The following is a 23,296-nucleotide window of genomic DNA, read 5'->3' as shown; positions in this document are numbered from 1 at the left end:
AAATCATTAAAATCCCGTCATCTAAATCCGTAAATCAGGGTAAGGAACATCAACCACAATCCAATTAAGACAGGCTTAGAGGAAAACAGTGGCGGACTAGTAGGACAGGCTATATTGGGCTTGTAAGGCATCTGAAAAGGTTAAGAAAACTCAAAACAAAAGGAGACTGATGGATTTGAGAGAACACTGCCTGGGGAGGAATAGAGAGCTACATATAGTTAAGACATCAAACGTGGAAGATGGGTAAGGTAAGACTAACAGCCACATTACTATGGCCTGGAACTCCTCCCTGCACACTTTGATCCAGAAGAAAAAAGCCATCTTAATACTTGACTGCTCAGTTTAATGTGCTACTGTTTGTGAGCTGAAATTGCACATCTTTGTAATTGTTACTTCAGTTTCCTAACTCAGAACTATTTTTCAAGCCTATGACATCAATCTACATTATTTTTACTACAACATTAGTTTTTTAAACAACCAGGTTTTTTACCTGATTTTCATTTAAACATGATAAAAGTGCAAAAGTACAAAACGGTATCTGGATCCTTTTCGTAACTAAAAAAGATATATGCTGCTCCAGAAGCCATCTCATATAAACAAAGAGAACACACAAGAAAGCATCCCTATGAAGTGTTCTCCACACAAAGAGAATGGTCTCTCAGTACAACCACCAACAGTTGCAGTTTCTTTTTTGCAATTATCTGATTTTTCTTTATTCGCTGCAATGCTATCTATGAAATTAGATCTGTAACAACACATGCCAGGAAAATATTCTACCTCAAGTTGTGTAAAGGAAAGTACTTCTCTATCTCTTGCCCTTAACAAGCATTTTTAGGACTCAGTATTTTTATTTTTAATAAAAAAGTCATTCAACCACAGCAAAGATGACAATATCTCCACCTTTGGCCACCTTCCTATCTAAAAACAACCAGCAAAATCAAAGTGCATACAAAGCTATCTTACATAGAGTCATACCAGCAGAATCTTAATTTAGGGAAGATGCTCCATGAAGTTTAGGAGAAACTGTACTGATTAAGAAAAAGCACATTAGGAGTGGTTAATGGCAGTATAACATCTTTAGAGTGATTACTATCACAAGAAAACCAAATAAATTCTACACTGTGTTCACTGAATAGCAGAAGACGCAACCACTTAATGTGAACTACTGAAAACTCACCAGTTGACAGCTGTCAATGGTCTACCCTGTATAATGGTGTATTCTAGAAATAAAATGGGATAGAGAATTGATTGAAGAGAAATGGAAAAGAGACATGACTTCTTTGAAAACATACAAGCGTAATGAAGACATATGAGCACATCTGTTCGAAAGAATAATGCATTGGCTAGTGGGAGAGAAAGGAAAGGCAAAACCAGGTTAGAGGCGAGTCATAAGTAACAATACACATAACTCATGGTGAAACAATCAAAATAAGAAAGGAGAGGCTGAAATAATACAAACAGGAGAATGAGGTATTTATTTAAGAACAAGCTCATCTCAATGTAATGTAAATGACTGTCTGCAGATCTGTATAAAGACAGTCATTAGCGCAATGGAAAAGATGAGTGATGTTATCAACTGCAACAAGGATAAGACTGGAGAAGTAAAATTAAGAGTTCAAGGTTTGATCCTGTTAAGGTTAAAACACTGGGCTAGTGTTTTCCAGACTGACAAAGATCATGATCAAAATAATCTAAGTACTATGGCAACACAGCAAAAATTAGAGAAGAGGCTTCCAATTATTTTCTTTTGCAAACTTAGAAAATTTTTCAGTAGCGGTTTAGATATTCTAATGAATTTAAACTACAAACAACAGGCTTACGCTTTTTGACCTTACCTTACTGTCTCTTTGAATTGACTTTGGCTACGATAAAGTTAATTTTATTCAGAACAGCTTGTACATTTTGGATTTGTGATGGAAATAGTGTTAACACACCTATGCTTTAGCTGTTGCTGAACAACACTTACACAGCATCAAGGCCTTTTCTGCTCCTCACACCACCCCAACAGCAGGTAGGCTGGGGGTGCACAAGAAGTTGGGGGGGACACAGCTGGGACACTGACCTCAACTTACCAACAGGATATCCCATACCATATGATGTCATGCTCAACAAAAAAAAAGCTAGAGGGAAGGAGGAGGAAGCAGGAGGGACATTAACAGTTATGGGGCTTGTCTTCCCAAGTAACCATTAGGCAAGATGCAGCCCTGCTTTCCTGGAGATGGCTAAACCTTGGCCTGCTGATGGGAAGCAGTAAATTAATTCCTTATTTTGCTTTGCTTATGCACACAGCTTTTGCTTTACCTATTAAACAGTCTTTATCTCAGCCCAAGAGTTCTTGTACTTTTATCCCTCCAACTGTCTCCCCCATCCCACTGCAGGGGGAGCGAGCGAGTGGCTGTGTGGTGCTTTGTCTGCTGGGGTTAAACCACAACACCCTTTCAGAGAACCCATAAAGTATTTTCCAAGAGTTCAAAAACCTCAGCTCAAAAACCACTACCTTAGACAATTATGCTTGGGAACACAAGCAAGGAAAGTTAAGGGAAGAAAATGAAAATAAGGAATGGCACTAATCTAAGGATATGGCTCCAGTTTTTATGTCAAGGAAGCTGAATTTTTGTTTCTTTTCTAAGGTGTACAACTGGTATAGACCTAGATTTATTAAATGAATAACAAAAGGAAAATCCTCACAGTATTCTCAGGCCAGAGTAGTCATAGATATACTAGATGCAAAGAGAGAAGTATCATTCAGTTATAACGATAAAAACTAATTAAGTCCATCAACACATTCATCAGTCTGAAGGGAGGCAGTGAGCTGTAACATGCTATTTACTATGAAATACTTACTAAAAAAACCACCTTATTAAGTATATTAATATGCTTCCTAACATACGAAACAATCTAAGTGTACAGAAACCATATACCTTAATGCAGCCACTTATGGCACAAGAAGCCCATTCTCCTGTGCCAATTTCTAGTATTCATCCTTTAGAGGGGCACAATGGTAGGAATTGGCTGGGGAAAACCACTGGGAAATATGAGCTGCGAAATAACTATATTTACAATATAAAAACTTTAGCTAATTCCAACACTAGTATTCCAACCAGCACCTTAGTGTGAAGCAGTGTTTATGGCAAGCAAGGTAAGAAAGACAAAAATGCAACCATGTATTTAAGAGATGCCGCAATGGATCAAGCTTCCAAAGTAAACAGAGGATGTGGAAAACAGTTTGCATGAAGTACTTCAGTACCAAAGACTGCATTATAGAAAGCACATAGGACGTATCAGTAAAGACATAAATAGCCTTTAAATTATGGGTTTGATGAAACATACCTCGTCTCATGTCAGGAAAAGAATTGACTAAAGAAACACTCTGGCCAGGAGGAAGATGATAATATAGGAGGAAAACCAAAACCAAACCCCCACAACTGACGGTTAACATAGCAGGAACACAAATTCAACATCAAGTTAAGTATGCAGGAAGCACATTTACTACAGTTAACACCGCTAGCAGTGAGGAATGGTAACTTCTTAAACTGCTCCAGCTCCAGGCTAACTTTAACTGCTTATATTTGCCATCTAACAGACCATCAGCATGCAATACCAGGGTAAACTTTAACTGGCAGTTCCTCTCAGTTTAAAAACAAAAAAAAAAAAGAACACCCAAAAAAACCACACCACAAACCAACATAAAAGGAAAAAAAAATAGAACACACACAGACAATTTCAAATCAGTACGTGTAAGAATCCCAGGGACACAGAGATTAGAAAATTTGAAGATTACCAAGAACAGGAAATCAGACTTCATATGAAAATTGCCAACAGAACTCACATCCCCTTAAAAAATGGGAGCAAAGTCCAATTTCAGTTAAGCACAAATAACTCTGATTATTCCTCAAATTTCCAGCTGTAACTATTTTGAAATAAATTAGGAAAAAAACCCCAACAGTCACTGGTTAAAATATTATGCAGAATAAACCACAATTGTTGCAAATCTAGTATGCTGATGCCTCTCATGTCCCACTCAGGAGTTTTATTTACTTATGTTTGCACGTGAAAATTCTAAAGTTCTGTTAACTTCAGCAGAATTTTCAGGTAACATCTGCTGGTTTAAAGTGGAAGAGGCTTCATTATCCCCAGGACACACACCCTCACATACTCCCCCAAAATTCATGCAATGACCTCATATGGATTTAATTACTAAAATTATAATACTTGAACCAGACATGTTGCCACTGTTAAAAACTTTGCCACTGTGTAGATACCAAAACCTATAACCATGTGCCCACAAATATTCTCATCAGTAATCCCCAAGCTGACGTTCAGAAAGGACAAGTTATTTTAAAAGCTTAAAACACATTAAGTATAGTATTTTGGAACACAGTTGAGCAGCCAAGATCCTTAAAGGTGGCAACAACACCAAAAGATTGCCAAACATAAGCAAGAATTAATCTAGCAATAAAGGAATATGACACAAGGCCTTACCTATATTCGAAAAGCATCTACAAGAACGCCTAAACGCAAGAGCAGGTAACTGGAATTGAAAGGGAAGTGAGAACCTGCTGACATTATTATTAACCTTACGAAAAGACAACTCCTGAGACAATTACCATATGAACATTAAAAAGGCATAACCAATAATGCTGGAAATATTATGGCTAAATAGTTAGGTACCCAATATAAATGATGCAGCAACGAATTATCAAGTGGAGAACATGTCAATCATCTCCACAGGTGAACATTCATAATGTCACTATTTAACAGTACACACACTGTAGCTGCTGCTACTTGACACACTCTCAGACAAGCACACTCTTAGAGCTACAAAAAATAGCTTAACAGTTTTTTGTAACTTATGGTCAATTCCAGTTGAATTGATTAATTGAACTTTTAACTGAAGAGCTTCACATAGTGTTATTTTGTAATCCAAAACAAACGAGGGGGGCAAAAAAAAAAAAAAGGAAAAAATATCACACAATGGGATTCTATCACATGCACTAACTCCTTTCCAAACTACACACTTCCCCTTCTAAATCAAGAAGCAGAAGGACGCACAACTACGAAAGACAAAGGTGTCTTCTAGCGTCACTGAACTCCTAGGGCTCTTTCAGCCTCTGTGTTTGTCCATAGGAAATGCATTTCTATCAACTCGCAAAACCTGAATATTCTTACGGATTCCAGGTTAAGTTCTCAAATCTTTCATATAAATTACGATACATTACTTTTATATATATACACACATAAAATAAACATCCTAAACTGCTCAACATATTATTATTATTAGCTTCTTTCCAGCTTCCATTATGTTTTCTACACTAACACTGCACAAACACTGTTATTAAGCAACTACTACAGTATTTTTAAAAGAACTGCCGTGTAGTAGTAAAAATACACAGTTTTAGTTGCTAGTCAATACCTATTAACAAATAGCACAATCTAGTATTAGAACATTACTATATTGCAGCTAAAAACCCTACAGCAGACAGCAACTGTTACCAGCTTTTCTAATGCACGGGTTAGCTTAATGCAAGACTTAATAGCACATCAATTTTCCAATTAAATAAAGTTTTACGTTTACGTAAGGACTTAAACCATTTTAACCCTTTTTTTAGAGAAGAGAAGAGAAGAGAAGAGAAGAGAAGAGAAGAGAAGAGAAGAGAAGAGAAGAGAAGAGAAGAGAAGAGAAGAGAAGAGAAGAGAAGAGAAGAGATTTCAGTTGGAAGGGGCATACAGAGCAAGTCTTTTCAAAGGATTAAGCAGAAAAATGTAGTACGGAAGGCATACTTCACAAGAAACACCACTGTCAGTTCATTTATATACTTTATGTATAACCTTTATTTTTTCAGTCGAATGAATGCTTTCAAACTTTCTGCAATTATAATTTCATTTTTAAAAAGCATCAAGTTCCAAACAAAAAGCAGCTCACAGCTCTTGTAAAGGCTTTAGATCAGAAGAAATTAACGCATTCTGGTGTACCAACCATCAAATTAACACAAATTTCACATATCTAAATTTACTAAACACGGTTTCTAAAAATTCTTGAATAACTTGGCAGTGCAAAGGTAAAGTGTTTCAGTAGTGTTTCTCCAAGAAATTTTGAAAAATATATACTTAAAACATCCCAGGGCCAAACAAGCATCGCATTACTGGGCATAAGAAGGGGCATAAGGGAAGACTTTGTGTCAACTTTGGAAAGACTAAAGACTAACCTCATGATCAAGGTCACCAGAGAATGTATAATTTACGAGTGTGGATGAGCTGGCCTATTTCCAAAAATTTCTTTTATCATCCAGTAGAAAGAATCCCCATAAAATGAAAGAAAGTTGGCTGCCTCTTCTTCAACCAAAATAGATGGAAAACACAGCCATTTGATTTCTGGTTAATAGCAGAATCTTGCATTCCAGTCATCACTGAAACGTTCCTTGATTTTCACAACATCAGACTTGTTTGGGGTTTTCGTCCCCACAATAAAAAATTTCTCCTCTGAAGGATCCAAGTTAAAAGAAGCAACTTTACCAACAAAATAATGAACAAAACAAGTTACCCCCAAAAAGCTTTTGTATTTTCAAATGGTTAATGTTTTTAAACTAATTGATAGAATGTTTCTATGGAACTTTATGCAGCAAACAAATTAAGCACCTTACAAGCTCAGCAGGATGTCTCCCTTTAAGAAAGGAGCTTAAGAAACTTTCAATATTGAATATTATTCAATAAATACTGTTGCATCTCCGATACCTCATGTTACTACAGAAATCCAGACACAGTCCTCACAAGTAATTTAAGGTGTAAATGGAACCAAAGAAGAACTTATTCAGAAATGATTCTTGGATCTTCACTATGTTACTTTTACAGTTGCTTGAGTTGATGTCCTACAGACACACACACACACAAAAAAAGATATGATGAACTTTCTGGAAAAGATCACTTGATAAACTGCAAAACAGATGAAAAACACTTTGACAGGAGTATGAAATTACTGCCATTTTAGAGTTTACCATCATTGTATTATTAACGTTTCTAGTTAGTCAAAATGATGTAGTGAACATCTTCATTACAAAACAGGTCACACTAAAGCCATTGCAAATTTGTGTATCTATCCACATCTGACAAAAAGTCTCAAAGAACACACTGAGCCTAACTGATACTTCTGGTAGTACATACCTAGGTTAAAAAAAAAAAAAAAAGAGGGGGACTAACAGTTTAGGGAGAACCCTGAGATGCACAAGAGATAATCGCAGCAATTCAGCTGGGTAGGGATGTGTGTTAGGATTAAGTTACACAACAGAAAACCTGTATATTTGAAGACAGTGTGAGAAAGTGGATGTGAGGACTGAAAGAAAACAGCAAAAATGTGAAAATCAGAAACACTTTTAAACTACCTTTGTAAATACAAAGCTTCAGGACTGAAAGCAGTTAACAACTTACATTGCTTCAGTAACAGAGAGCAGAATTCCAGTTTCACCCACTCAGAACCTAACACATGAGATAATGCTCCAACAACCTGAAGTTTTTACTTGCCCTCTGAAAAGGCTCATGCTTCCTACTAGTGTTTTACAGGGTTTCATGGATACACTAGCCATTATGCCATTACCAGTCAATTTCAGTCACGACAAAGCAGAGACTACAAATTAAGCACAGAGTAGATTTATCTTCCAAACCAATCTTGATTTGACAAGTAGATTTCCCACTGCTTGTAGTACTGTAACAGATTCTTAACGTTGTTATGTGAGCAGAGACGGTTATACGTTAAATTGCAGGATTAGATAATTTTACGAAAGGAAACAGAAAAAAGTATTAGGCTGGCACTAGTGACAAAACCAGCAGTTTCTCTGCTCCTGCCTCTCTGTACATAGATCTTTGTGCAACCCTTCACCTCATGCTGTCACAAGCACAATCACAAGGTGAGCCAGATCGGGGAATTAGTCTGGATTACAACAACCCATTTTTGCCAAGTTAATTTTAACCCGGAGCGAGTCTCTAATCTGTTACCACAAGAGGCTATATAAATAATTATGTCAACGTGGCAGGGGGAACAAGCACAGCGACAGAACCTTCTCCTCCGGAGACCGAAGTGTTCATGACACCGCAGCCAGTATCACACGAGGAAATGCACAGCACTGCTAGTTCTGTTTCAAAGCCAATTACCGCATCCTACTCAACACGTGATGTTCATCACTTTCAGATGACAAACCAGCACAAGCACCTCGCAAACACGAAATTAATCTTACTTGTGCCCTCCAGATAATCTCCACAATGTTTAATTTCTTTGTCTACACGCAAGCATTTTCATACTGCTTTCTAGTTCTGCATAAACATTTAAGTCAGGTTTGGAATAAAAGCACTCACTGGGGCAGGGGTTGGTCACACCACGTGAACTGCAGCGTACAGAGTTCAAGCAAAAATTCTAGACTGACATATTGCAAGCAGGTTGCACTATCGTTCTTCAAATTAGTCTTCAGGAAGAATTTTATTAATGTTCATAAGTCAGTTTGTTTGGGGTTTTTTAAGCTACTTCAAGATACCTTTCTCGTCACAAACACTCCTACTGAGAGATTAAAAGACTTCAAATTTTCCACATAAATAAAAATCAAGTTAAAACACTTGTTTTAAGCTATATTATCTTAAGCTCCAATTAATTTATCTGGCACTGTTATCTACCTTAGCAACTAGATGCAGTCACAAATTACTTTAAAGTATCTCATTAGAAAATGTTTGGGATTGTTACTTTTTTTGTAAAAAAGCATTTTTGATCATTTTTGTTTAAGACTACCAGGTGGTTGAGGTTCTCAAACCTTAAATTGGAATATTTTGACACTAGCATGGATAAAAGATGGAGATTATGAGCAGTGCCTTGGTTGCCATCAGTCTGATACACGAGATGTTGCAAGTGAGTACAAAGAGATAGCAGGCAACTACCTGATTATTAAATATTCCTCCTCTCAAAAATCCTACTATACACATTGGCTGTTTAGCAGTATTAACTTGCTGTCATTTACTTGCCAATAGCCTAATATAACCTGTTTCTTCTGTACTGGCTTCTTTGATTTGCTCTAAAATGACACCATCCAGCCAAGATATCTGACTAAATCTAGCCTTCAAGAATAAAGACATACAGTAACTGCAAATTGTCACCGTTTCTTTTAACTGGCATTCTCATAAGAATCTGCCAATAAGAAATAGAACCCAAAAGAATGCAATCTGCGGTATCTTGGAATTAAAAGTAATAATTTTTAAAATGTCAGAAGAAACATTAACATTTGCACCCACCTAAAGCTAATATTTTCCACAATAGTAAACAAAAGAGAGACCAGTTGAATTATCCTAAAACCAAAAAAACATGGGAGGACACAACCAGTTCAAAACTACAGCTCTAAAATATACAGATAAACTAAGGCAAAATACAGACAAGTATCTGAACACCATGGAGCAACTGCACTGCTGATTTCCCTACATTTAGTAGGTTCCCGTACACTTAGCACTTGAAGTCCAAGGATTAAATGATACAAAGCTCAAAAGCAGGTAGAGAAAATTTAAAGGAAAAAGCATGAGCATTGAATTAAGGAATATACGGGGTAAGAAAACTCTCACAGGTCTACGCGGGGGAAAAAAAGGCACTAGAGGTTCCTTGCCATATGAAAACAGCTCCGTAATTGCAAAGATGTCAAATGCCAACTCTAACAGTCCACAATTCCCGTAAGCAAATTGGGAAAGTTATGTTATTCTCTTAGTTTCTTACGTTAATGCCACTCCCAGACGCAGCCTTTCTGTGGAGAGAAATAAGCCCTACTGCTCCAGTCAGACTGAAAAAAAAAAAAAAAGCCACCCAAACCGAAGCAGCCAACCACCTTAGCACTTTACAACCGTTTACCAACTTAAAACAAGGGTGACTCGAAGCTCTCCTCCCGACCGGGCCACCCACACCACAGCTTAAGGCCAGCAGAAGCTAAGAAACACAGGAGAGGTGCCGCTTTCGCGTCATTCCGCATCCTCAGCCACCTCGGGAGGGAAACAATGGGGAGCGCCCGGGGACCACGGGGGGAACCCGCCCCTCACCCCCCTCACAGCGGGGGCTCCGGCCGCCCACCCCGCCCCTCGCCTCCGCCGTCCCGGGAGGGACCGACGGTGCCGGGATGGGGGTTAATGCCCGACACCCGCCGCCCCTCATGGCAGCCCCCCGCCCCATCTGTCAGCCGGCCTGCGGGCACCCGGGCTCGGGAGGGCGGCGAGGCACCCCCGGGCGACAAGCGGCGGGAGCAACAGGCACCCTGCCGAGGCCGAGAGCCGGCTGGGCAGGACCCGCCTCGGCAAAGGCAGCCCCGAGGGGCACCATCCTCCCTCCGGGGCTGGGGGCTAAGGAACACACGCACCCCTCCCGGCTCCCCCTGGAAAGCCCTGCCTAGGACGCAGCCCCCCCTCCAGACACCCAGGCCGCCGCCAAGGCGATTACCGAAGGCGGAGGAAAAAAAAAAAATAAGGCAGGGCAGCTAAAAGGCTGCTCCGACGAGGCGGTAAAGCACCGGGGCCTCGCTCGCTCGAACGACCCCGACAACGGGATCCGCGGGTGCCCCGGTCGAGACAGCGGGGGGGTCTCTCCCCGTTTCGGCGGCACCACAGGCCCCGGCTGGAGCCAAGTCCGCCCGAGATCTCAAACATGGACACCGCGTGGAAACCCTCCATCCCCCGCCCTGGGCAGGCCGGGCGGAGCGGGAGGCTTTACCCTCCGCCGCAAGGGCGTGCCGGAGCCCCCCGGCCTCGGCGCTGGGGGAGGGGAGCGGGGACAGGTAACTCCCCCCCACCAGCCCCCCAGGAAGGGGAGGTGGCAGCGCCATCTGCACGGTAACGCCGGCCAAGCTTTAGCGGCAGGGCCCGGGCGGCACCTGGGCGGCCGCCGGGTTACATCACCGGCCCCTCCGGCCCCCGGGGGGGGGGGCCACACGGCAGAGGTGGCGGGGGTTAAACCGGGCGGCCCGACAAGGGGGCGAGGATGAGGAGGAGGGCGGCGGCCGGGGGAGGGGAGGCGTGCCGCCGGGAGGAAGGTGCACCACACGGGGCCCGGGGGGGGGGGGGGGAGAAGGGGAGCCGCCGGGGGAAGGGCCGCTCCCAGCCGGCGATAGGAGGGGTGGCGGCGGCCGCCGGGGCTAGCCGTCTGTCCCGCTAGGGAGGCTCAGTGCGTGTTACCTGCCCGGGTGGCTCCCCAGCTCCCGGTCGCTCAGCGCCGCCGTGTAAATCTTCCGGTATCTGTCGGCCAGGGCCTTCCCAGAGAGCAGCAGCTGGTAGCGGCTCCGGCAGCCCAGCGACGGCGGCGCCAGGGCGCCGGGCAAGCCCCCCAGCCCGCCGGCTGAGCCCTCTTCGGGCCCCATGGGCCCTGCCGGACCAGAGCCGCTAGAAAAGAAGAAGAAGCCGCCCTCGGCCCCGGTGCAGGCGGCGACGGCGGCGGCTCCTGCAGAGGAGGCGGCGGCTGCGGCGCTCATCCCCCTCCCCGCCCGCCCCCTGGTGGCTGCGCTGCCTCCCGGCGCGACGCGGACACAGGCGGCTCCCGCTGCCTTCAGCGCCGGGGCCCAGCCATGGAGAGGCCGCAAAAGCCGCCGCCGCCTTCCCGGAGGCCGCTCATCCACCCGGGCCGGGGCTGGGGGGTGCGGGAGCACCCCTCTCCTCCCCTCAAGCTGCGGCTCGGGGCCCCCCGGCTGCCCGCCCGCCCGCCCCTCGCCCTCCGCCGCGGGGCGCAGCACCGGCCGCCGCGCTCTGGGCAGGACCGTGTAGGCTCCGGGACGGGGCGGGGCGGGGTAAGGGGGTGGCCCGGCCGCTTCGCTCCCCTTTTCCCGCTACAGGGGCGGGGGCCGGCGGCCGCCGCTTCCCCTCCGGAGTTTCTCCTCAGCGACGGCGGCGGCGCCACCGCCCTCTCTCCGCGCAGCCGCCCCGACCCCGCCTCCCTCCCGCCGCCAGCCGGAGCCGCCGGGCGCATGCGCCGCCCCGCCCCTTCCCCCTCCCCCCCGGGAAATCCGGGGCCGAGGGGGGCTCGCACCTGCTGCGCCCGCAGGTACCCGCGCAGAAACCCGGCGTCGGGGCCCGCCTGGGGTCGGGCTTCAGGGGGCCTGTAGGTCCTCGCTTACACCCCGCTGAGGATGTCTGTCTGTCTGTCTGTCTGTCTGTCTGTCATACTTCATTTAGGTGACAAGTGGCGTTCCGCAGGGGTTGGTACTGGGACCGGTACCATTTAACATCTTTGTTGGCGATATGGACGGGGGGGGGGGGGTGTCACTGCAGGTTTGCCGAGGACACAGAGCTGTGTGGTGGCGGTCGACACGCTGGAGGGAAGGGATGCCGTCCAGAGTGACCTGGACAGGCTTGAGAGTTGGGCCCATACAAACATCATGAAGTTCAGCCAGGCCAAGTGCAAGGTCCTGCACCAGGGTCACAGCAATCCCAGGCACAAATACAGGTTGGGCGGAGAATGGAATGAGAGCAGCCCTGAGGACAGGGACTTGGGAGTGCTCATGGACAAGAAGCTCAACATCAGCCGGCAATAGGTGCTGGCAGCCCAGAAAACCAACCGCATCCTGGGCTGCATCAAAAGCACTGTGGCCAGCAGGTCGCAGGAGGTGATTCTGCCCCTCTACTCTGCTCTGGTGAGACCTCACCTGGAGTACTGCATCCAGCTCTGGAGCCCTCAACATAAGAGGGACATGGACCTGTTGGAACGGGTCCAGCGGAGGACCATGAAGATGATCAGAGGGATGGAGCACCTCTCCTATGAAGATCGGCTGAGAGAGCTGGGGTTGTTCAGCCTGGAGAAGAGAAGGCACCAGAGGGACCTTGTAGCAGCCTTCCAGTACCTAAAGAGGACCTAAAGGAAAGATGGGGAGGGACTCTTTATCAGGAAGTGTAGAGACAGGAAAAGGAGTTACAGTTTTAAACTGAAAGAGGGGAGATTTAGATTAGATATCAGGAAGCAGTTCTTTACTGTGGGGGTGATGAGACACTGGAACAGGTTGCCCAGGGAAGCTGTGGATGCCCCATCCCTGGAAGTGTTCAAGGCCAGGCTGGATGGGGCTTTGAGCAACCTGGTCTAGTGGAGGTGTCCCTGCCCATGGCAGGGGGGGTTGGAACTTGATGATCTTTAAGGTCTCTTCTGACTCTAAGCATGGTATGATAGGTGTCCAACTGTAGTTGCACAAGATGAGGAAACTCCCGGTTTGAGTGGGGACAGCCATTGCAGCCTCGCTGCGTCGCCATGAGGCCCTCTGCCAGAGCATCAGCATATGGCTTGGGTGCAAGAAGTCTGGCATGATCAACTGCAGCAGCTGAGCCATGGTGTACCAACGTCCCATGCCTTGTGCTCTGTAACACCAGACAGGATCTTTTCAAGGAGCAATAAGTACCCTCTCTTTCTTATTTAATGCGGAGTTCATTAAGTCCTATTGCCACATTAGGCCAAGATTTCCTTAAATCACTTTTGCTGGTTCCAGGATATCTTGCCTTCTTTTAGAGTCATGGCAGTAGACACTCTTACAGTATATCTTGTTGTATTACCTCCTTCCTCCCAGATTACTTTCTTACATAGTTGCTTTTTATCAGATAGAATTGTAGCCCTGCAGTTTTGCTGCACTTTCTACTGCTTTACACAGCTGAAAACTTCAGGTGTACAAACCAGAGTACATGTTACTAATAAAAAAAAAGAATTCTGCATACCAAATGCAGTTTGGAATGGAGTCTGCAGAAAACTGTGTCATCCAATGAACGTGCATGCTGTCATGTTTTCTTCTTTTTCCTTCTCCCTTCCAAATGAGGGCCTAAATAAACCTTGGAATTCTACCGATTCTGAGTGCAAATAAATATTTTTGTGAACAATTTCTTTTTGCGTAACAGCAAATACAAGAGAACTACGCAACTGTCATCCATCTTAAGCTTGTACATTGCCCACCAATGCTTAAGCGTTCAAGCCAAATTTCAAGGGTTTTTTATTATTATTGTTTTTTGTCTTTAAACAGAGAGCTGGGGGTGTCAAACCCAATAAAATCATACAGGTTTTCTCGGAGGTAGCTGTCCAGGTAGCAGAAAGACAGCCAGATTAGGGCCATCACTGAAGAAAAAGCTACTTTCTGAATGCGTCTGAATGACCAGAGGCCATCCAAGAAGTATTTGAAATACTAACTACATAATGGAAAAGAAAAAGAAAAGAATAAACCAGCAGTCATAAAAAGAGCCACAAAAAAACCAAGCGCCATGTCTTAGGGTGATAAGCACCTCCAAATTATATCCCCTCTGAGAATCCGAGTAATAAGTCTGTTGAGCTCCTCTTTTAGGGATTACCTAAAATTATTCCTACAAGCAAGAACTGGGAAAAGAAAACAACATAAAAATCCACCTCTTAGCTCATTTTTGTGTTCTTGGTTGTAAGCTGCTACTTTATATCCAAATAGTCACTTTTCCATCACCAAACACACACTGCCTGACAAATGGGCTATCTTCTGGCATGATACAGTCTGTCACATCTCAAAATTATTATTCTGTACTAATGCTGTTGTAGCCATCTTAATGCGTGTGCCATAAAAGCTAAGTGCTGGCAAACTTTTGTGAAAGTGATGCAATTTATTGCAATTCTTGCATATTGCTCTGAACTCTGGAATTTGCCTGGGCTTGTGTTGCACAGAGCCACACACAGTGTGGTGAGCACTGTTCTTTGCAAGTTGCAACTGCTACCACCACCCCCACCCCCCCATCTCTTTTTATCCCAAGTCTTTTTGCTTTTGGAGAGGATCTTGCTAAGTGTCCACAAAGCAGGGTCCACCTTCCATGAGCTTCACCTTGTGATGAGCAATAGCGTTTGACAATGTAATTAGGGGTTGCCAAGAAGGAGTAACTCCAAACCTTCTTATAGTCCACTCCCAAGCTCTTTCTCTTCACTTGAAATACAAAGTCTCCAACTTGTGAGGCTGTTAATGGCATAAATTGGGAGCTGAATGTTCAGTCCTTATTCACGGCTGTATCTTCACTTCTCGTTTGGTCCTCAGAGGAAGCCTCTTTTTCCTTTTTTAAGACGTGTGGTACTCTTATTTCGTATTCTTTCACCAAGACTGATTCTGAAGAATAATCCCAGTACTGTGCCACCTAAGAACACTCAGGAGTACACATTTCATCTGGACCAGCCTTATGCTAGGTCTGATATTGACTATACTTCTGTAGTTAGTATGAAATTATGGGAGGTTCAGATTGGGGTTTTTTGGTTGTATGTGGTTGGTTTTGTTTTGTTTTTCGGTTGGAGTCTCTTTTTGCACCAGATTAGCCATTTGCTTTATGTAGCTGCAGAGTTTTTGATCTAGCAGTGCATGTTTGAAAGATGGATTTATTATACCATCACAACAAACTCAGCCAACTGAAAGCTACTACTAAGGGCTTTGCAGCCAGAACGTGTCTTACTTCTGACAATACTCAACTCTTTCCCTGCTTGCTGTCATCTGCTTGCTGTTACAGAATGAAGCGCGTTGCCAGTCAGCCTCTCCCTTTTGCTTTAAGGTGGGGTTTTCAGCAGTTGCGTTCGTTCACTTGGCACCTTTGTAAATAAGTTTGAGCAGAACAAATTGTTCAGAAGTCATCCAGAGTCAGAATCTGGCAGTCTGTCTTGTTCACTGTCACTGCTCACATGGATTGGCATTGTACAAATAGCAGTTTCACAGAATCACAGAATCTTCTTGGTTGGAAGGGACCTTTGAGATCAGAGAGTCCAACCACAAAAAAAAAAAACAACAACAAAAAAACACCACCAAAAAAAAAAAAACCCACAGCGGAACAAGAATTTCTGCCAGGTAATTTGGAAGTTCCAGTACCCTGTATGACTGCACATAAAGGGGGAAGGTTCCGTGATTTCATAAGCTCACCCTTACACTTTTGAATTACATTTCTAAGCCTTAGGGTTTTTTAAGCTTTCAAAATATGATACAAACCAATATAGTAATTTCTTCACAAGCAAGCAGGGAGTCTGGAATCAGATAACTTCAAAAAGATAAGAGTTTACATGTCATATTGCAGCCAGGGAGTTATAAACCACAGAATTCAGTACTTCTATGATAAAACTTGCAATTTACTACAAGCAGGTGATGTTAGAGTTATTTGTTCACCTGAAGCAACTAGTTCTTAACATTTCTCCACAAATAGGACTTAAACCAGTAATAATGGGGGAAAAAAATAATCGCTTGGTCACTAAGCTTCTGTCACTGTCCAGGTGTATTGTGAAGCAGTTAATGTGATTAGTTAAAGACATCATTCTTCATTACATAGTTCCAACAAAGCTGAAGTCTATATTTACTCCGTAATGTACATACATCTTTATTTTACATTGTCAGTATTTATTTTGAGACTTTAATATTATTGGGAGGGCAAAACACCCAGAAAACCACCACAATCTGCAAAACTTGACAACATAATTCTTGTCCTGTACTTTTCAATTATAAAGAGTTCTTTAACAATAAAAAAAATAAAGGACAAGCACTATACTACCGCCATATTAGAGACAAGGCCTTCTTCTCCATTCCTACAATGGAGATGCTTGTTCCTCCCTATCCAATTGTTTTTCATGTAAAATAGTGACACCAACTTATGCTTACTCATGTTTAGTTTCTATATACAGCACAAATGAAAGAAAACAAAGCTCACATATTCATAAAATCTAAAAAAAAAAAAAAAACAAGTTCACCTCTCCAAATTTATTTGCTTTGTCATGTTTTTGCCAATCAAGTTTTCCCAATTTTAATTGTAGAGACACACTAAAGGAAAAGCAAACAAAAACCCTCCACCCCACTTTATTTTTTTATGCCAGCTGTCACAAATTACAGAGAGCTTGCTAACTCAAAGGTCCCTCTGTGCATTCCTTTACCTGCTTTTGTTTTTATACTTCCTATTTTGTCAATGTTTAGACTTTAATTCTACCTTAGCCAAACTCAAAGTAAAAAGTAAAAAAGTAAAAACTCAAAGTACAAAAAGTAAAAGCTTACAGCTCTGGCATTTTGTACTGTTAAGCCATATGTATCAGCTCTTCAAGTTAAGATCATGACTTTTTAGTTACAGTAGGGAGATCAACAAAGAAAACCCCAACATCTTATTTCTGCCATGGGGATGCGACTGACATTAGAATAAATGAAAACAAGCATACGTTCAAATAAAGGTGGTATTCATAAGTAACTTTTTCCTTTCAAGATTGTAGCTATTGATTATTTAACAGTGTTCCACCAGATTTCCCCTTATGTAGAAATTCAGACTTTTCCTACATATATTTGTCTAAACCCACTATGCATTACGCAAAGACAAACACAGTTGAAGAAATATTACCAAGGCATCATCTGCAATTACCCTGAAGAGGACTAAAAGATACCCAGAACATTTTAACCAACAGCACTGTAGTGTGTGAATGAAGTGGAAAAAATTTCAAAGAAAAAAAAATATTATAAACTCACAAAGATGACATATTAGCAACGTTTTATAAGATATTATTTCTTCAAAAATATTACCTAGGTTAGAAGGAAGGTATAATGTGATTTGACATTCAAATCTACATATGCCAGTAAGCTTTGAAACCGGACCTTGGACTGGAACTGGACTGAAACTTGGAAACCTCATGTCCTCTCCAAGATAACATATGGAATAATGTTTATTGGATTGTCATATAGGATGAAGAAATAAAATACATTCTAGGATGCAATCCTGTTGAGAAGTCCTACCATAGAAACACAGGACTGGAAAAATCCACTTGAGTCATCAAGACCAGTCTTCTGCCAGAAATGATGCAACATACATGAGAACTATAAATCCTGCGTCCTTTACAAGGCATGGAACACCTCAACTCTATTGGAAACTAAATTGGCTTGGCAGAAAAAAAACTCCTAGCAGTTCAAACATGCTGATCTGTGAGCAATAATCCCGTGTATCCCAAAAAGAAAAACGGGATGAGATTTTTTTTTTTTTCGTTTCTACTGTGTTTTTAACAAGCCTGAAATCACATTATTGAGACTTCTTAAATGGACAAAACAGGTCAATTTTAAATTCAAATTCCAGACTCAGAGCAGGATGCCAGAGATATATTTAAGACAAATTTGTTGTCAGTGAAAGCTTTGAAAGTCTAGCTAGGAAACTGAAGATGTGATAACAGAAAAAAAAAAAAAAAAGAAAAAAGAAAAAAAGTAGTGCAACTGCTTAGAAACCCACACAGTTACCCGTGGACATATTTTTAGTAACTGTTAGTAACATATGTTTAGAAAACTGTCTTAAGCAAGTTACTTAAAGCCGTTTTCTTGAGCAGCTGTAAATTAAATTAAGTCTTTTCAAGCTTTGTGTTGTTTTTAAAATTCAGAGTCCCAGAGTTCAGTTAAATTAATAGCTCAGTGAACTTTCTCAGCCATAAGTTCAAATACGAGAGACTTTCTCCGCAGGAATCACCACATTGCATTTGCTGAACTCTGAGGTCTGCGCATATACCTGTTGCTGCACTAGCCACATTATTCCCTGCAGGATTTATTTATTATTTTGCCCTGCAGACTTATCGTTACTAAGAACTACTACAGTAGTCACTTGACAGATTATTTTCTTACCAATATGTATCAGTAGGGCAGCCAAAAGGTTCTTGGGACCAGTTGAAATGGGAAGTTCAAGTACCGTGCCTGATATTTCTAGGAGCATAGAGTAAACAGCTAAACCAAGAGGCAAGCATGCAACCCACAATTTATTATTCTACTGAGATTTTAATATCTTTCAAAACATTTGGACAAAGCCTACTTGGCCATTATTCGTGAGATATTCTCCATCTCCACCACTTTCCATGCATGGATTTTGCCAGTTCTGCTACAGTACATTGGGAACTGGGTCTTTTTTCTGGAGGCTTGTGACTAACCTGATAAAACAGGGAATGGATCTTACCCAATTGGCTTCCTCTATCCTTTCTCCCCCTTCCACTAACTCAGAATTAGTAGTCCATGTAATTCTCTTCTCTTCTCCCCCAAATTCTTACGCTACAAGTGGCTTTTCTCACCTCCATTTAGAAGAATCAGATACTGTGCTTAAAACGGTTTTGAAGAGTTTCCTTCAGATCACCATCTTCTATAAATTAATCCAAGTCTTATTGCTGTTGTATGTTTTATCTTCTTTCATTTTATTAACTTTCTCTTAAAGCTTGCGCGATTTATATAGAGGTATAACTTCTGGAGACTCTGAAATCTCAGATCTTACAGTTTAGTGTAAATTTGACATCTACAGGTGTAGGATCCATAAACTGTTTATAACATATAGCATCTGCTGTAGATATATTATCAGGATTTCTTCCTTTAGTTGGAAAATTAGGGGAGAAAACCCATGGGTTTTCAAATAGCCAGTGTGGTACATGAGCTCTCAAAGGATGCCAGGAAAGCCTCTGCAAAGTCACCTTCCCTCTGCAAGAGTTGCATTCAAAGCTAGTCATCTGAGTGCTCAGCAACATGCTACTTTCTTGCGTATTTGTTTTCTTGAGTCAGAGTTTTCTTCTGTTTCTTTGCCTCTGACATGGAGGATAACTCCACCGTTCCTTATTCATCATCTTTGCTATCCTTTTTACAAAGCAAAGAGGGCACAGTCTCCGATAAGACTGTCACATTTCATAACACATTAACTTTAAAGCCCACGCTGGGAAAGTGCTTCCTCTCTCTTTACTACCAGCTTAGGCCCACTGAAGAAAAATTCCTCTCCATTGGGAAGTCAGTCCTAGGTAATACAGCTAAATTGACCCGTGCAACTTATCAGTAGATCCAATCAAGGGACCAAGTACTGAGTGAAATCGATAGGATCTTTCATTTACTTCCCTCCATCACGTGCATGCACACACACACAAAGCAGAGCTGTGTGGCTCTGTAGTTTAGAAGCTATGCAAGAATAAAAGTCCACTCACATTACATGGGGGTGATTTTTAAAGTTCTCTCAGCTCTATAGGCAGGGTGGGGGGAAGCGTGGAATTACATTCTCAACTCAAAAATAATGTCTTGTTATCCAGTCGTTTGTAGCAGCATAAAAAAAACCCAAACTGGTACAGCCTCGCAAGATTAGTTTAATGCTTGTGCTCCCTATGGATGAACTTGAAAACGGATCATCTGCATCCTATACCCCACTTCCCAGGAAATTGTTCTTAGTTGGTCACCTTAAGTGAAAGGTTATCTTCATGTTTGTTCGGGTTTTTTCCCCTCTGATTTTGTGCTCAATTTGTTCTATTTTTTCATCGCCTATTTAAATGTATAGCCACGCCTGAGGGCAGGAGATTAAAAAACCCAACCAAACTAAACCTCCATAGCCTCTTTATTGACCTATTTGAAGATATATAAGAAATATAAGCTCTTGGTTAAAACTAAGACTTTGAATCAGAGTGAATTTCAGTGTCCTTCAGTATTTCATATTTGGAAAAATACTATAATCACTAGGCTAATAGGTCCCCAGTGAAGGAACGTCTACACTGAACTAATTCTAGGCACGCCATACTTCAGCATGTTGTAGTATGACTAATGAAATCATTTGCAGAGGCAGAGTTAACAGACCAAGATGTCTTTCTCTCCTTCTAATCCCACAGGAGTTTAGAACAACAGATGAGCAAACAAAGAAACCACCTCCCCCTTCTCACCTCCAAAAACCTGTCAAACCTTTATCTCATCAGTTCATTCCAAAAAAGTTCCCTATGGTGATACAAGAAAAGAACGAAACAAAAGAATATGAAGGATGTGTACTGTAACAGGGGAGGGAAAAATTTTTAAAAGGGGAGAGGGATGATAAGACAGTAGTTTGGGAACCTGATCTAACTAAAATTGTCTTAGAAGTTATTACAACAGCAGAGATTCAAATAAGAATCTAGTTCCATTCACTGTCATATAGGTATCACACTAATAAAACAATATGAAAAAACCAGTAAAATTACCCAACCCAAACAAAAAAATATGCAAACCCCCAAGGATCAAAGGAATACCTGGACTTTTTTGTTGGTTTTGATGTAAAATTGTATGATCTGAAGCATTCAACTTAAATTGCTCGTGAGGAAGAACAGGGTAATCTATTTGAAAAGTGTCACGTTTTAAGGAAAGCTGCTTTTGAAAGTTACTAGATTCATATGAGAAACCCAAGGGAGAATTTTTTGAAGGCTTTATTAAGGAAATGACAGTTCAGTCAGACGTGTTTTGGGAAGACCATGAAATCTCTAATTTGGGACCAGATTGTAATGTGAATCAGAAACCAAGAAACAGAAGAAAACTGTCAAGATTCTCCATCAGACTTTGGGAAAGCGTGGACTTCAGTTACCCAAGCACATCTATATTTTAGATTACAAGCTGTGACAAGTAAATGAAGTGATATCACAGCAGATTGAGCCAGCAAACTACAAAGATACATGCAGGGATTAAGTGAAATTCATACACCAAGAGTAAAAAATACAGACAGAAACACCTTTGCAAGAAGAAGAGCATATAGAAGCAGACCTAAACACCATTCTGCATTTGAACAGAGCTTCTGTATTTGGCAGAACCAAAAACCACATTGAAGAAATTTAGACGATGCCCTAAACAAACCATGTATCTTCTTAGAACATATTAAAATCCTCTTTGGACCAGAGCTGTAGATATTGCAAAAATTAAGTGGATTGTTCAAGAAACAGCCATAATCAGCAACTGAAATGTTACTCTGAACATGAATGGAACACATGCTTAATTCTAATGGATGTTTTAATAAGCATTTAAAATGTCATTAAGAGTGTTAAGGTAAAGAGTAATTATGAAAGCACACAAGTAACATGATCAGTCTTCGGAAAGATTCATCCTAATTTGGATGTCTGAGAACTAGATACAACTTCTTGAGAGTGTGTTCTAACACCAGTTACAACCTACTAAACAGTCCTCTATTTTACTATCCCTTTAAAAATAGCTTCTGTTTTAGAAGGAGGAACACCTGAAGATAGAAAAAAAAATAATATCAAAAAACCTACTGAGAGAGGGATGACACAGGAAAGGAAAAACTAAAACTCCTGCAAGTGGATAAAAATCACAAGGCATAAATTATAGTACAGTAAACAGAGCTATGACAAACAAGAAGTAAGGTCACACCAGAGCATAATGGTATACATACACTCAAAAAACGTCTGCATCTATTGTCATTTCTTATGGCAAATGCCACTGACCCACCTACAAAAGGTTATTTTCTCGGAGTACTTACATTACTTTGAAGCAGCCAGGCACTTTTCATTCCATTAACACTGAAGACAGACATTAGGAAGATCTACAGGACTAAGCTTTTTAAAACTAACTGATCATAGAGATGAGCCACAATAAGAACTCCAAAACCCCTAGCTCAAGAGTCAAAGATTTATTTTTTTTTTAAATGATTTCCACCACTCCCCTAGAACTGTCCTGATACTTAAAGATCTTTTAAAAGAAGAGAACTGGAACACTAAATTTGTGGTAGTATCAGAAGTACAAACAGAATGACAACAATAATTACTCTGCAATTATTTTAATGTCACTCCTCAGATAACAGAAAGGACTGCAATGCTAGACAACCAAAAATGAAATAGCATTAGTTATGCTCTTATATAAAAGTAGGTCTCATTAAATAAATCTTCTTTCTTTAACAGAACTATAGGTACAGGCTTCCAGGTTAGTACTACACAATATTCTAGTTCAGATATCAACAACATATAGACCATAAAATAAATAAGCTAATTACTAGCTGATTAACAAGTACTTCTTAAAATGTATCAGTATATGTGATTTATCCTTTAATAGAATTTACTTCTACCACAAAGATGTTTCTACGATTGACCAGATTCCAATTCCACTCTTATACTATACAAGAAAGAAAAAAAATGAACCAGAAATAACTACCAAAAAAACCACCCACAAAGCTACACAATGTTTTCATTTTTGCAAGTTAATTATTAGGGTTTGTTTTTTTTTTTCACAAAAATATGCTTTCTAATACCAATATTAAAAAAATACTAATTAACACTGTTACACCTTTTTTTTTTTTTTTTAAATGAGAAACAAGACCACAAAAGTAGTACAGTTGTGATAGTTTCCAGCCCTGTACAACTACCACAATAGACAGCTTTATTTTACAAACAAACTCAAAAAGAGAGTACCATTCAGTTCATGGAGCAGACAACAACCTACTGCTAGCTTTCAGTTCACGCAGCATCTCTCACCTTCTTTTCCATCCTCTTCTCACCCCCAATAACATCACTCTCTCTGAGCTTGGACTGCCTGTAAGGTTATCAGCTGGGAATCATATACCTTAGCTCATTCACAGCTGTGGACTA

General features: G+C 41.5%; 1 protein-coding gene across 1 annotated transcript in view; it reads right to left on the bottom strand.

Annotated features, from left to right (window-relative positions):
- The window catches only part of MYCBP2 (MYC binding protein 2), a 197,842-nt gene extending 186,374 nt beyond the window's left edge, over positions 1 to 11,468 (bottom strand). The window contains exon 1 of the mRNA XM_074168975.1: positions 11,176 to 11,468. Coding sequence (XP_074025076.1) covers positions 11,176 to 11,468 — 293 coding nt within the window. The remainder of the gene's footprint in view (positions 1 to 11,175) is intronic.
- Positions 11,469 to 23,296: the final 11,828 nt, after the last annotated feature.

Source organism: Numenius arquata, chromosome 1 (genome assembly GCF_964106895.1).
Source record: "Numenius arquata chromosome 1, bNumArq3.hap1.1, whole genome shotgun sequence".
Lineage (NCBI taxonomy): Eukaryota > Metazoa > Chordata > Aves > Charadriiformes > Scolopacidae > Numenius > Numenius arquata.
This window is presented reverse-complemented; position numbering and strand designations above follow the sequence as displayed.